General features: G+C 39.5%; 1 protein-coding gene across 3 annotated transcripts in view; it reads left to right on the forward strand.

The window, feature by feature from the left end:
- Positions 1 to 14,672, forward strand: part of ZSWIM6 (zinc finger SWIM-type containing 6) — a 168,205-nt gene that overhangs the window by 43,685 nt on the left and 109,848 nt on the right. The window contains exon 1 of one of the 3 annotated variants that reach the window (XM_037902870.1): positions 12,435 to 12,459. The exons of the other annotated variants lie outside the window; for them this stretch is intronic. Within the exon in view, the coding sequence (XP_037758798.1) occupies positions 12,450 to 12,459 (10 nt within the window). The 5' untranslated portion in view covers positions 12,435 to 12,449. Of the gene's footprint in view, positions 1 to 12,434; positions 12,460 to 14,672 lie in introns of those variants that run through there. 3 annotated transcript variants of the gene reach the window in all.

Here is a 14,672-nt window from a genome sequence, read left to right on the forward strand (position 1 = left end):
AAGCATATATATATATATAGAATTGCAACAGTCTGGATCATTACATGTATGCTGTCCTATAAGCTTTGCACATTTTAGGCCAAGATTTTTCAGAAACAGGTATGTTTATCTTTATTTGGGTGCCTCACTCTAGGCACTCATTTTTTGGAAAGTCTTGGCCTTACCTTACGTCATTGGCGAGTCACAGGTTACGTTGTAACGCTGCCTTCCGCAGGAAGTAGTATGGCCTTTTTATCCCCTTGTGAATGGGACTGGCAAGCTGAGTTGTTCACAGGAATCTGTTTACATTAGTGAGTGGTGTTGGGGATCTAAACATTATGCTGGTCACAATATCAAGTAATAGCCCATTTTTCACATATGTTGTTTAGTGCAAAAGATATTTTCCGTATAATCGCTCATTTCGCCAGTGACTTTGAGCCACTTTAGAGTAAACGTTTAAATGGCCAACTGCTGTTTTTGTTTTTTTAAATATAGCAAACTCTTGGAGGAGCTCGTCTGCCACAAAATTGCTTAGATGTGATCTGACTTGAAACTGTAGATTTGTAAACATTCGTAGTTAGGTGAAGTCTGATGGTGCTGAGTGTATTTCTAAGATCTGTAAACATAGATTTTATATAAAAGATTTTTAGGGTGACAAGTATTACTTTCCTCACAGCGATAACCATAAATTTTAAAACTGGCTAAATTTTAAGTCAAACTATTACACATGGATGATTGTGTTGTATGTTTTTAAGCAAATAAAGCCCCTCGTGCCCTATAAAAGTGTTTTGGTGTGGCATGTAGTCAGATATAATATTGAAATGAGACTTATGGGGGCGTGGAATAGCTCTGGGTTGTAAGTACATGTTGCAAAATGGAAGGTTGCAAATATGTTTTACACACAGATTCCTGACACAGACTTGCTGCTTCTGCCGCCTCTCACCCCAACAACCTTAAATTGTTTTCCATTCTTGCTCATGCTTTGTTCTATTTCCAAACTACTTATTTAAGGATGAATAGTTTAAAGTGGCATAAGCTCATTAGGAGTATCAAAATTTGACTTAACGTTTTGTTGTCTTGCATTTCTTGGTATTAATTGCAAAACAAATGTTTGAATCTTTCCCTGTGAAGGAAAAAGTCAAAATTTTAACGGTTTTGTAATGGAAGACTCGAAACTAGGTTCTGAAATCTAAAAATGGATGCCCTTTTGAAAAGGGTTGTATGAAACAGTGCAGGTGGAGTGGGTTAAGGGAACTTACTTTCCCCCATGATATCTTGACTTTTAATGTAAGAAACATCTGGTCTCAACATATTTTTTTAAAGACTATATGAATGAAAAATTGAAATTCAGTCTACATTTTCATATAGAAAATTTCCTGCATTAATTCTAATTTTCACTAAAAATTAGAAATCAGTTTATAGAGCCTATATATGTACCTGCCTATTATCATTACTATCCTTGTCTACCCCTCAACTCATTTGTTAGACCCGTTTGTTTTGAATCTTCTCTTAAGTTGGATAGTAACTTCTGTCAGGGCAAGGACCACATCTTCCTTTCAGTGGGACCCCAATCCTGATTGGGACCTATGGGTGCTGCCAGATACAAATAAGCCCAACTATTTCTCCGTTACACTGTTGCAACAACATTGTTGAAAGTGATGTTTTTAATGTGACTTGATGAAAAATTCAGCTGTCTACATAGATTCAATTCAGGATGGGGTAAGGTGAGGTACAGACTCGAAAAAACAAAACGGGATTAGGGCTGCCTTTATCTTCAGAGTTGTCTTTGTTTAATTTTTCACATTCTTGAGTATAATTTCTTGCAAGCAAAGGCATCAAATTATTTTTTCTTGGTGTTCTACATGTTTTAGTTTTGTGAGGCATCTTCCTGTTTGTACCCTAAGTTGCTGCTTTGTATTGCTAGTAATTGCTGGACTACATAGCATGGGCTAGTGACCTGAAGGAATCAGTTTAAAACTTTAAAAATAAAGTGAAATTAGGTAAAGAAAGGGTTAAAGGTGGAATTGGCTAAGGCATTATGCAAGCTGTTAAGTAAAAAGGAAGTGCATTACAAAATGCTGAGCTCAGTAGTCTGGCTTCCAGCCAAGCCTTTGCCTTCTTCACTACAGCTGAGGGCTTTCTAAGCTTCCCACCAGTGGGTTTGTCTGAACTGTTTAGGAATGCTGCCTCAGTCGCCAGCTGACGTCAGTGTAGGCAGTTCAGCTGAGGGCCAGGCCAGACTGACAGTACGGATGGGAGGGGCGTTGTGTGGGTGGCTGTGCGTGTGTTCTCGGCATGGCTGGGGGAGGGGTGAGACAGTCTGGGTTTCCTTTGCTGTTGCTGAAATGAAATGGCTGTTTTTCAATCTGTTTTTTTTTTTAATTAGGAATTTTTTTTTTTTTTTGAAGCTTGCATATCCTTTCCCCAACCTCCTCATAATACTATGATAGACTTTTTTTTTAATAACTTGAAAAAGGGAGGAGAAAAATGCATTGAGCTCTCTGGTTTCAAATGGTCTTTTGTGGGTGATGGTGGTAGTGGTGGTGGGTGTTTTGATGTGCCCTATCTTGTGTGAAGAGATGACTTGTGAGACACGAGTTGCAGTCAGAAGAATTGGAACAGGTTTTTTTAGTTATGTCAGCGTGCTCGGATTATCACTGCTTCCATCTCATTTAATTAGGAGAAAAATCTTCTGTAGAACCTAATTTATTTGTAAGATTAATTTTTTTAAGTCTGCTGCCTTGTCAGGATTAATTTTACTATTTAAAACAAACTTTATGCTTTACTTGCCAATTCAGACCTGAATACTTTATGAATCTTGTTCTTTTCAGTTCTGTGACCCAGTTCTGAAACATCAGTGTGGGTTGTTAGTTTTTTTTGTTTTTTTCTTCACCTCTTCCTTGAAGAGGTATGTGCAATATTAGATCATGAGTAAGAACAAGTAATAATTTTCATACTTATGGAAAGATGTAGCTTGTAGAAGAGTAAAAGAGAGCACATTTCAGCTTCAATTGTGTAGGCCATCTCAATAAATTCAATATTACTTTAAGGTTTCACCTGGTTTTGAAGAATCCCGTTGACTGCAGAGGGTTCTATGATATTCTGGTATTGGCTTAGCCAATTTTTAAATGGTTTCCTTGAGCCTTCTTTCTTTACCCTTGTCCCTGGACTACCTTGCATTGTGTATCCAGTCTCATATCCCCTGTTTTAGGCTGACCTCTGCAAAACTGGAGGGACAGTGTTGCTTAATGCAGGACTCTGCTCAGTGTACAGATGAGGTTAAACAAAAATTATGCTTGTAAGGAATTGACCTGTTAAGAATACTAAAATAGTCTAATGCTATTAGTTAAATTAATGGTACATCCTCACTTGGAATACTGTATTCTGTTCTGATCACCCTAACTTAAAAAAAAAAAATAGAATTAGAGGGGTTCAGAAACTGTTGATGAAAATTTATAGGTATGGAAAGCTCTATGTGAAGACTGAAAAGACTGTTTGTTTACTTTAGAGGTGTGATAAGGCCAGACAGGGGACATAATGAATGCTATAGAGAAGGTAGATGGCATCAGTAAATTCACCCTTTCTCAGAATAAAAGAACAAGAGGACAGATAGTGAAACTGAAAGACAGGAAATTTAAAACTAATAAAAGGAAATACTTTTTCACACAAAGCACCATCACAAGCTATAATTGAGGCCAACAGTTTAGCTGGAGCAAAAAACCGAAAAAAACAAACAAAAAACCACGTTTGTATGTAAAATAACTTCTCCCAGAGTTACAATGTAGCATGAGGTCGCATAGCCACTAGATAGGGTATTGGACTGGAAGTCAAGAGACGTGAGGCTCTTCCGTTTCACTGATGTGCTATCGTAATCTTGGTCAAGTCGTTACACTTCTATGTCTCTATTCCCCTTCCACCTTTTGTCTGGTCTGTTTAGATTGTACACTGTTTGAGACAGGAGCATTCTCCACAGTGATACAAATTATTATTATGGCTCCAGGTCCATGTTCATTGGCTCTCAGTGAGACAGCCCGGCCTGCTGCTGTGTGCTAGAGGTCACATCCACTATACAGTAGTTTGCTAGTGAAGCATATATGTTCCCTGTGTGGGTGACACATCTGTTTTACACCTCTCCCTGTATTGTACTCATTATAATGTATTTCCTTTTGGGCTATAAAATGACTCAAAGTATAATTAACACAGTGCAATATTGTGAAGTGGGATGTATGAAACCAACTTTGACACATTTAGACTGCCTACAATACTGATACATTATGTACAGGGCTGGACAGTGTCCAAGTATGAACCATTATAGAGGAAACCTGCAGAAAGAGGGGCATGTGAAGTATTAAGCATGTGAAATTCACTATGTTGAAAGAGGTTGTTTAACATGAGTGAAAGTGGACTGGAACTGTGTGCATTTAAAAACAAAATTATTAATCTGGTTATAACATGGTCTTGGGTCCTGCTTCCCAAATAGAGGAATATCCCCTTATGGGTTTTAGGCCTTCATCAATAATTATTGGAGACTGATTTCTGCCTCCTCCCCTGCTCTCTCTCTCACACGTTTGTTTCACTTCCTCTTCGCAGAGGGAAGTCTAAGTATTCATGGTGCAATGCATCTTGTACCTACATCATGAAATCCCTTGTCACAGTGAGTCATTTTGAATGACCTCACAGACTGTTTGTTGGGAAACAGGTGTCTTCCCTTGTAGGCCTAGGAAACATCTTGCTGCAGTAAAACTTATCCAGGAATCCTGTGCAATAGAATAGCATTTCTGTTCAGTTTATTAAAGAGGAAGGAGGGGTTTAGACCTTTCTATGTGACTGAAGGAACTCAAGGTGTGTTAGGGTGTCTGTAAGTAAACAGGAGGGGAGCACAGCTATGCTTTTAGAAACTTATCTGAAGCAGGAGACAGTGTCCAACCTGGTAACTTTTGGCATTGTGAGTTATTGTCTTTTTGTCTCTGGAGAAAAGGGTGTGATGGGAGGATCCACAGAATCCCTCAAAGAGTAAGTGCATACACACATAGTAAATTCTTTGACAGGGATGGCCAGTGTCTCTCAGTATTGGAGTTTTTTGTATTGATTGATATTTAAAGAGGCATTGATGCTAAAATCATGTTTATTTTAGTTTTGTTAATACTGTAGACATTTGAAACTCAAATGTTAGTCTGCTACTTATTTCCTGGTTCACATACCATGCACTCCTTCCCCTGTCCTTAAAGAACACTCATAGAGTTGAATTAATCTCTTGCTTTACCACTTACTATGTGACTGTATGTTAATACGTAGTAAAGGCATTAATTCTACATATTAAGGCTTAATTACACTGGAAAGAGTTGATCTCTTCCATTCTCCTCTCTTTTTCATCAGCAAACACTTTGACTCTCCCAAGTCCAGGTGATTTTTCATGGTAACAGGGTTGTGCAAAACTGCAACTCAGGTCAGAATTCCATTGTTTCCCTTTCTGCGTCAATTAATGCTTCGCCCTAACAAACTTCTGCCATCAGCTTTCATCACAGGGAAACTGCCAGCACTTCCTTAAAATCGTAACTTTCTCTTTGGGGGTAAGATTGAAGACTGTGAGCCCTTTTCTTAATAGCTCACTTATAGGAAACAGTTTCCAGTTCAGGTCAATGGGTATTCCGATCTTTGGGGGCTGTCCATATGAATTCTCACAGCAAGAGAGTTGGTAGCAGTGCTGTCTCATTTAGCTAGCAGAGATCCAGTCATCTTAGTGTATGCATGATGTGCCTTAGGTGGATTCATCACTGAATTTAGTCCGCTGGTTGAATCGTTAGCTTCCCCGGCTTGGGCCCGGGTATTGATGGGGAGTGCAACGTGAATGCTGATCCGTGCCAAGAACAGCTATTTGGTTAGATAAGAAAGTAGCTGCACTCAAAATAACTCATTCCCTGAATGTTGTTTGTGTGGTTAAGGAACATTCTCCATTTAATATAACTAAGCTATACTCCAGTGAGGCTCAATAAAATTTACTTTTGAGGAAGATAAATTTTGGGACTTGACAAGTTAATTGTACGTTGACAAGTGAGGCAAAATGTAAACTATTTTATTAAGGATGAGAGAGGTTTCAGAGAGCTCTCCTTGATTCCCGAAAAGGCAAAGAGTTGATTTCCCTCCCCTGGAAGTGGGAGAATGGGTGCTCAGGTTTGAGCATCAGTGTTAGTGGAGGAGTAAATGTTAGTATGCTGCCAAATCAGAATTGGGTGGGCAGCCAAAAGAATTATTATGGATAACACAAACTTGCCTGTGAGTGACTTGTTAACCATTGCTGCTTTTAAAGGGACAGTTATTTAAGTTAACTCTTATCGCTTCTAATACCAGTGCAGTAAGTATATCTGTCTGAGGGCTTGTCTGCACTGGCAAGTGTACACACAGTAAAGCAGCTTTTTGCGCTCAAACTGCAGACATGTACACATTGCCAAACCACTTTTGTGCACAGAAACTCCTCAGTTGCAGCGCTGCAAAAAACCCACCTCAATGAGAGTCGTAAGGCTATTTGCGCAGAGGCTCCAGCGCTCTATTGCCAGTGTAGACACTTGATTGCTTTCTGTGCTGTAACTGGCCTCCGGAGCTGTCCCATAATGCCTCAAGTGACCACTCTGCTCATTGTTCTGAACTCGGCTGCCCTGGAGACATGCGCCTTTCCCCTTTCAAAGCACCATTTCTGACAGCTGTTGAGTGCTGTGCTCCGGGACACAAAGCAAACCATTTAATGTGGAATGCTCATGCTGTTGAACACAAAGGCAGAGGTGTGTGAGAGAGCCCAGATTGGGAGGCAGGGGCTGATGTTGGGGTTTTCCCCCTGCCTCAGGACTGGTTTCTTCCTGCTGCTGTCTGAACTTACAAGACAGTGTGCTGACACACTCTCTATCCCCCAAAACATATTCCTCCCCCCCACCCCTTCAGTTGAAAAGCAGCTAGCAATGTAGTAGGATGCCCATGGAGCAATGGGATTGGGAAACTGCATCTTGCGACGCTATGCCTGCCCCATGAGGCATTGCAAACCCTTCCCAAAGTACCCTGCAGCCAGTTACACAGTGGGATAGCTACCACAATGCACTGCTGTCTTTGCCATTGCAAGAGCTGCTAATGTGGATGCACTCCAGCATCACAAGGAGCACAGTGTGGACATGCAACAGCGGTTTAATTCCAGCATTTTAATAATAGTGGTATAACTTGTTGTGCAGAAACTTGCCAGTGTAGACATACCCTGAATTTCCCAGCAGTTCTGCAGCTCAATGAGTGAGTCAAGCCTTTGTTAATATTTTTAAAATCCTTTTAGCTTCTGAAGGCAGTGAACAATTCTGTTTATTTTGATCTCTGGAATATTTCTGGTTTTGGTATTAATTTTAAACTCAAACCAACTCCATTCTGATTTTTACTTTAGTCTTCAGATTTTTAACTGTTTCTTAAACAATAAAATCTGAATGGCACAATGGATTAAATCATTAGCCATCCAGCTCAGTTAAGCAGATCTCTCATCTGCATCATAATAACCATCATGACATTTGGGATACTTCACAATTGTCTGCTTGTACTGGTAGGCGGTCCAGTACTAGGATTGTACTACGTCAGGACACAGTTATGTTGTCAAAACTTGGTAAAGAGAGGTTTGTTTAATCCCTTCTGTTAAGAATTCCTCTTGGTCATGAGCAATTAAGACAAAGTTGATGACAAGAAATGCCATTTCCTGCAAAACACGGTGTATGGTTACTTTGTAGCTCCGCCCTTGAAGCATAATACAGAACTCAGTATTGGTTGATGAATTTGCATATCATAATGAGATATTTAACCCACCATGATATTGTGTTGGCATACTGAGCTGCAGTGTCTTTAGGCCATAATGAATTTGCAGACCCCTCCAAAGCTTTGGGACTTGTAACGTCTACAAGGGTAGGAAATTGTTCTATTGGGTGCTTAAGACTGTTTTTGAAATATGCACAATTCCCTGTATTTGACAGTTCCGCTTGTATAGCACTAAATGTAATCTTAAAACAATAAATAAATCAACTTTAATTTACCATGAGGTGTGACCTGTTCATGGCAGCAAAGAACGCTCATATTTACCAAATTTACATTGTTAATATCACAACAGTTTCTATCAATATGGACTCACATGAAGAGCATGCAGTGAAGTCCTACAATTTCTCTTCCTCCTCCCTACCTTTTTATCCTCTCTAAAATAATCCTGTCTAATAATCTAAACTAATAATAGTAATGCCCTAATATTTTCCCGATAATCTCTACTAGTGAAACTTTTTTTGTTTTGTAACTTCAGTGCATGGAGAAGCATAGGCACTGGAAGTAGAGGTGCAGGGGGTGCTGCAGCACCCCTAGGTTTTGTGCCTGGGGTCCCGGCCGCCGGCCTGCACCCCTGCTACCCGGGGTCCCGGCTGCCGGTCCCGAATCCCACTCAGGCACCTGCCCTGCGCACAGGAGCTCCGCTGCCGGCCCGGGGTCCTGCTCGGTCGCTGGCCCCGGGGGCTCCGCTGATGGCCCCAGGATCCCGCCGGCCCTGCGCCTGGAGGCTCTGCTGCCGGCTCTGCAGGCGGGGTGCCAGGCACTGGTCCCACTCCCGGGGCTCCGCATCCGCCCCTAGCTGTGGCCCCAGCCTCTGCCACCTTACCCCTGTCCCTGTCCCCCGCTCCCAGAGCCATGGCCCTGCTCCCAGCCCCAGCTCTAGGGGGCGGTGAGGGGCATGGACAGGGGTAATGGGTGCAGCTCAGCACACCCACTCCAAAAACTGTTTCAGCACTACTGTGGAGAAGAAAGAGAAACTAAGCAACAGTTTTCACAGGCATTTAAGTTCAATATTCTTCTTCCTGCTCCCTGTTCATCATTCTGTACCAGCACAAATCAGCAGGTTAACTTATCCTTTCAGCAGATGGAGACAGACACAAGTTTTGACTTTTCTCCCGTTTCCGTAGGGGTCAGCTGTCTGAAACCACTGTTTTTCCTGTCTACAAAAAATGAGAACCACTGTCTTTACTGGCAAATTAGAGATAAATTTACTATGAACTGATGCCTAGTGGAATGTAGGCAGTCTTTTTTTTTTTATTTTTATTTTTTTGCTTCTGCAAACTATTCTCAGAGGCTTTATACTGACAAGTTCAGATAACAAGTTCAGATATTCAGTAGTTCTCGAAGATGGAGTTGTGTACATATTTTGTCTTTTTCCTCGTGTAGTCTTTAGTTCCTGCTTAAGCAAGAAGTTGGTACTCTGACGCTCCTTATGTTCTTCTTCTGAGACTTTAGATGCAACAGGGATGTGGAGAACTTATTTTAGAGGTTCTCCTTGGCTATAAGACTTGTACAGTTCATTGAAAATTTGTAAGTAGGGTTGATTATCCTCATGAATAAATAAACTTAGTGTTGTTTTCACTCAAGGAGGTATTCCCAAGTGAATCCTGGATGACTCTTGTTGGCAGTCTCGAAGTTTTCCCAGGGAGATTGCTATCTAGAATGAAACCTTTTCCAATGTAAATGTTATCCAGTTAGCTTAGTCTCCCATAACCTCTGCTTTTCAACTTAATTCAAAGTTGTGAGCAACGTTGTGTGACTATGTTTTTCCTGTAGCGTTGCTGTAGTTAGGCAGGTGTTACAACTGTAATAGTAGTGGTGGCTCTTGGTTATTGTTTTTTGTAGTTGAAGTCCCACTAGTAAGGATGGTGTTTGAGAAGATGGTCTTAATAAGTTTCTTTCTCAGTATCATATACCACAACTCTTATCTGAATTTTTTGGTGGTGATGGATGGCTCTTGATTATAACTGGATCTGGAACTCTGCCTTCAAGGTTTACTGCTTAAAGTTTGAGTCGTTTTGAGGTAGCAAGACCCCTGTATGGCAAGGAGTGACATCACCAAAAGTTTGTGTTCCAATCTCCACCTGCTGGTAGAAAGAAATGTATGTAGTCCAGATATGTGGATTTATTTGAAGGAAACAAATTATCAGATAAGAAATTGTGCTTAGAAGAATTTTGAACATTTGTGTGGATTTCAGTTGTGGAAATACTTTCAATTTTATGAATGTTTATGGCTGTAAGTATATTTAGTGTTTAACCTCATTGTACTGGACTTATAGGAAACATGATAGCCTGAGAGTCTTGATCAAAGACAGGTGGTAGTTTTGGAGTTTTCAGGTAGGAAGAATTAATGCCTACACATCATCACTCCAAATACTTATGGCTGTCTACGTCTGGGGAAAAGCAATTATTTACACGTCTGTACCTTACTGGCTTTCATTTCTTTAAAATAAATACAGAAAATTACTCATGATTTCAGTGGGAACTGAGCTTAACCAAATCAGGGTTTCTTTTTTGTAAAATGTAGCCCACAGATATTATTATTATTATTATTTATTATTTAATTTTATTATTATTTTTTAAGGGTTACAAATCTGTGGAAAAATGTACTTGGGAGTTGAGACTATGCGGTCAGTGGGGATTTCCAATTGTGATTCTATTGCTAGTGTTGGGGGGTAGAGGGTGAACCTTATTTAATGCTTTTTATGATATGCCAAAAAGTCCTTTCATGGTAACTAAACAGTAATTTTCCTTCCACACTGTTTGAGTTTGACACCATTTCAGCTAGTTGCGTAATTCTTGTGTTAAGAACAAGGCTTAATTAAGATATAGTGAGCTTGTGTTGACATGGACATAAAATCAATGCTTTGTTTGCCTGAGGAAAAGGGTTTTTTCCTTTTGGGGGCCTGGCTAGGTCTTATTTATTTATTAATGCATTAGTGATTCAGAGAGCAGAAGCAAATACCCATTTTTAAAATTCATGTCCTCAAATGTTAATTTGATGCTTTGAGGCATAAATGACCTTTCTAACCAGCCCAAACTTGTCAAACAAAAGAACGATAGAAACAAGCTGCTGTTTGTTCTAATACAACAGCCTGCTTTTCAGAGAGAATTTCAAAACAATTTTGCTTCCCCCTTCTCAACAACATTAAATTAAACTTTGGCCTGTGCTATGTTTGATTTTAGCAAAAGAGAACTAACTGACTCAGTGTGCATCATTGGATAGAAGGTGATGAACTCTAGACAACCTGTGCAGGTTGACCCATAGACATCAGCTTGCAAAGTCCAAGGAGCGTGAATAGTGCATTCGTCCATAGCTACCCAAACTAGTATTACTTTGTATGGTATAGTTGGTTTGGGTGGGAGAGAAGAGTTGAAGGGGGATTTATTATTGGTTTCTTAAAACTGATTTCTTTTTGTTTGTTTTTTTTTTCATTGGGGTATGCATTTCATGGTTAAAATTAACTTACGTAACAATAGCATAAGGCTAAGGTAACAGTAAAATAAGCATGTTTAGTACATTAATTTGCATTCTGTTCGCTAGCTGCCTAGCCAAAATAATAGTAATTTAAAAAAAAAAAAAAACCCTAAGGTTGATACCTCAAGTCCACCCGTTCCCCTGTCGTTCCCCAGCCTTTTAGGCTTATAGAAGCTTCTTTTTTAGAAAAGAGTGTTTTGCCATCCTGTTTTGAGAGAGTATTGTGTTTTAGTCAATGAAACCTTTGTAGAGTGATACAAGTCTGAAGTGCAGAGCAGTAAGCTCTTGCAGTTAGTTATGCTGAGGTGTTGGGCTAGTAGCAATAAACTGCTTTTGTATTTTGTATATGTTGAACATAATTTTTGTGCCTCTAGCTGTATACATGCAAGACATAACTTATTCAGGACCTGCTGTTCCAGTTACATGGACATGAGGCAAAAATCAGTTAAGTATCCATACTGATGTCAATTGTCAGCCCTTTCAAAGTTTTGCTTAGCATATTCTTTTGTAGAAACCATTTGTTTTTTCCATTTAATAAAAGCATAAGCCTACCATGGAGCTCCCCAGTGAAGGGAGGGGGTGAGGAAGAAGATAGATGGTGTCTCTTTGCTATTAAGTCTTTGAGCATCATCACCCTTCCAATCTCTCCTACCGTGTGAAGGTCTGGTATTCTAACTTTGCCATACCAGGCTGCTTGAAGCTTTTCTTTTAGGGATGGAACATTGGCTGTGACGTGAAAGGAATTGTGGGCAGACTGTAATGTAATCTACTTTTTTGCTTTGAGATGTTTTTTATTTTAAAAAAAAGACAAAAACAAACCCAAACCTTCGAAGGATTGGGAAGAAAAGATAAATACAAATACCCTCTTGGTTCATCTTCTGAGACCTGAGATTACTTAGCATGGTGGTAAAGTCCCTTATGTTTATTATCCTGAAAGACTTCAACATCCCCTCAGATGAAGCCTCTTTATTTTGACCCCAAACCTGTTCATCGCAAGCTTGTCTTGGTTAATTGCCTGACTTTTGGCCTGGCTGTGAACCCAAAGGGCCCAAGAATTACAGCCCTATTTCACTTGGACCACTACTTTTTCTAGGTGGCAATGAGAATTCTCATAACCTCCAGACAAGAGGAAGGTCTTTCCATGATGTTCCACCTCTGAAATTTCATGGACCCAGGTAATTTACAAAAAACCTGCTACTCAATCAAGAGGCCAAAGAATGTTAAAATTAGTGAAATACTACAATATGACCAGATACTGTCCACTGTTATTGACACAGGCTCAAAGCATGTGAACTTTTCCAGGTTGGCATGGATATCTGACACTAATCAAAGATAAAAACAAGAATGAAAAGTACTTGAGCAGTGCTGGCAAAAATATTTGTAAAACACCAGCACATATGGGTAGACTGGCACAAGGAATTCTACAAACCCTTTGCCCTGGCTGTGAAAGAAATCAAAGAGGTCCTTCTCTGCCATAGTGACTCCAGAGTTACAGCCTGCAGAGCTGTTCAGAACTATAAAGTGCTTTATCAATCTGGAATGTCTCCATTCACCTTCAAAAAGCAGCAGAGACTTCTGCAAGGAATTATATTAAATTGGAAGAAGAATGTGGGACTTCAAGGGCTCAAATGCCAGCAGCATACAGATAACATCACCTTCACATAAAATATAAACTGCATCATTTCAAGGTTATCCTACCATGTAAGTGAAATGAGAATCTAGAGTAAGAGCAGTTGTCTCAGCTTTGAACATGAGCAAATCGGAAATAAGACAAACTTAAAATACTAATTGCTACCTTAACATTAGCCTGTTACCTATCAAGGGTGTCTGCCCTCCGATCATAAAGATGACTCGCAGGCTCAGAGTCGTCTTGGATGCTTCATTCCTACTGGATATCCAAATAGTGACAGCTGCTGAAAATGCTTTAATCCACTTATGGCTGGTTTGGAGATTGTGCCTTGTGTTGTCATGCCAGTTTGGTCATAATGATTCTTTACATTTATAACCTTCAGGCCTGGTTATTCCAAAGCACTGTGCCTCGGAATGGAAAAAATATAGATAGGAGCTTTTTCCAAACTTAAATTCCGAATGCTCATGATATTTTCTCCTTCCTCTCCACTCTTCCGAATTTCCATTGTTGATTCTATTTCAGATTAATCATAAGTAAAATATATGTAATTATATTGGGGCGTGATCTTCTACCCCTTTGGAAATAGCCCCAATGGAAGTTGTCAGCATCCAACACCTCTCAGAATCTCCAGCTCACAAGGTTCAGAGGGAGCAGGGGGGCTTTTATAAATGGTTGCCTACCTCGGATAGTACTTCACGGTGTGGCTTGAAGCTGCATTTCATGGGTTCTGTGTGCTACTAGTATCTAGTATTTTACGGTATCTGATCATCTATAAGGGAATTACATTTTACATAACTGAGGTCTACCTATCATTTAGCTGTTGGCAAATTCTTGAATCACTGCTCTTTTCTTTCCCACTCCTTTCCTGCTTTAGTAGAGGTAAAATATATCCTATTATGTGTGAAAGGAACCAAAAATGTATGCAACATGCACTCAATGCTATTTTTTTCCTAGGGTCAAGTATTAGTTTTAGTTACTGATCCTGTAAATATATACTATGTTAAATGTGTTTAATTTGTTTTTCCTTGAAAGTTATAATTTAAATGGAGCCATTTGAAATTTTTGACTAGAGCTGCTGCAGAAGTGTGTGCACAGCTACTGTTTTGGTAAACAAAACCTCGTAACCAGATGGTAGTAATATTGAAAAAGTTGAGCAATGAGAGTTGGGAAGCATCCAACTGGAATATGCCGTGCTTTACCTAGGTACCTTAGATTTAGTACACGATGGATGAGTTTGTGTTTTTTATCACTGCAGTAGCTTGAAAGAATAAACAGACTATTATGTGGAATACAAATAATGCTTATTAAGCTTGCAGTTGATTCTTTCTGATAGATGATCCAAATTGCTGTCAGAGTATATTTACTTACACACAAACAGATGTGCTTTTGCTCTAAATCAGGATAACTATTCCAAACCTAGTTGTGCATATTTTAAGCAACAGTTAAAGATTATATTTTAAAATAATATTTTCTGGCTTAACGAACAAACTTGTAGAGTCATTTGCAGAGGATCATATTTTCCCCTCTTTAAAGAGGAAATCTTTGTTTATTGCCCAGCTGATTTAAGGTTGGAAGAATGAGTAAGTGCAGTGAATATCTAAGGCATTTCATTTGTGTTCTTCTGTATATTTTTATTCCTGATCATTACACTATTATAGCTTATCTAATTTCTTGCTAATTCTAAAAGCAGTACATAAACTAGATTGAAGAGGGACTGTAAAGCCTTCATAGTTACAATGAAATGTTTTAGAAGATAAT

This window comes from Chelonia mydas, chromosome 5, assembly GCF_015237465.2.
Source record: "Chelonia mydas isolate rCheMyd1 chromosome 5, rCheMyd1.pri.v2, whole genome shotgun sequence".
Lineage (NCBI taxonomy): Eukaryota > Metazoa > Chordata > Testudines > Cheloniidae > Chelonia > Chelonia mydas.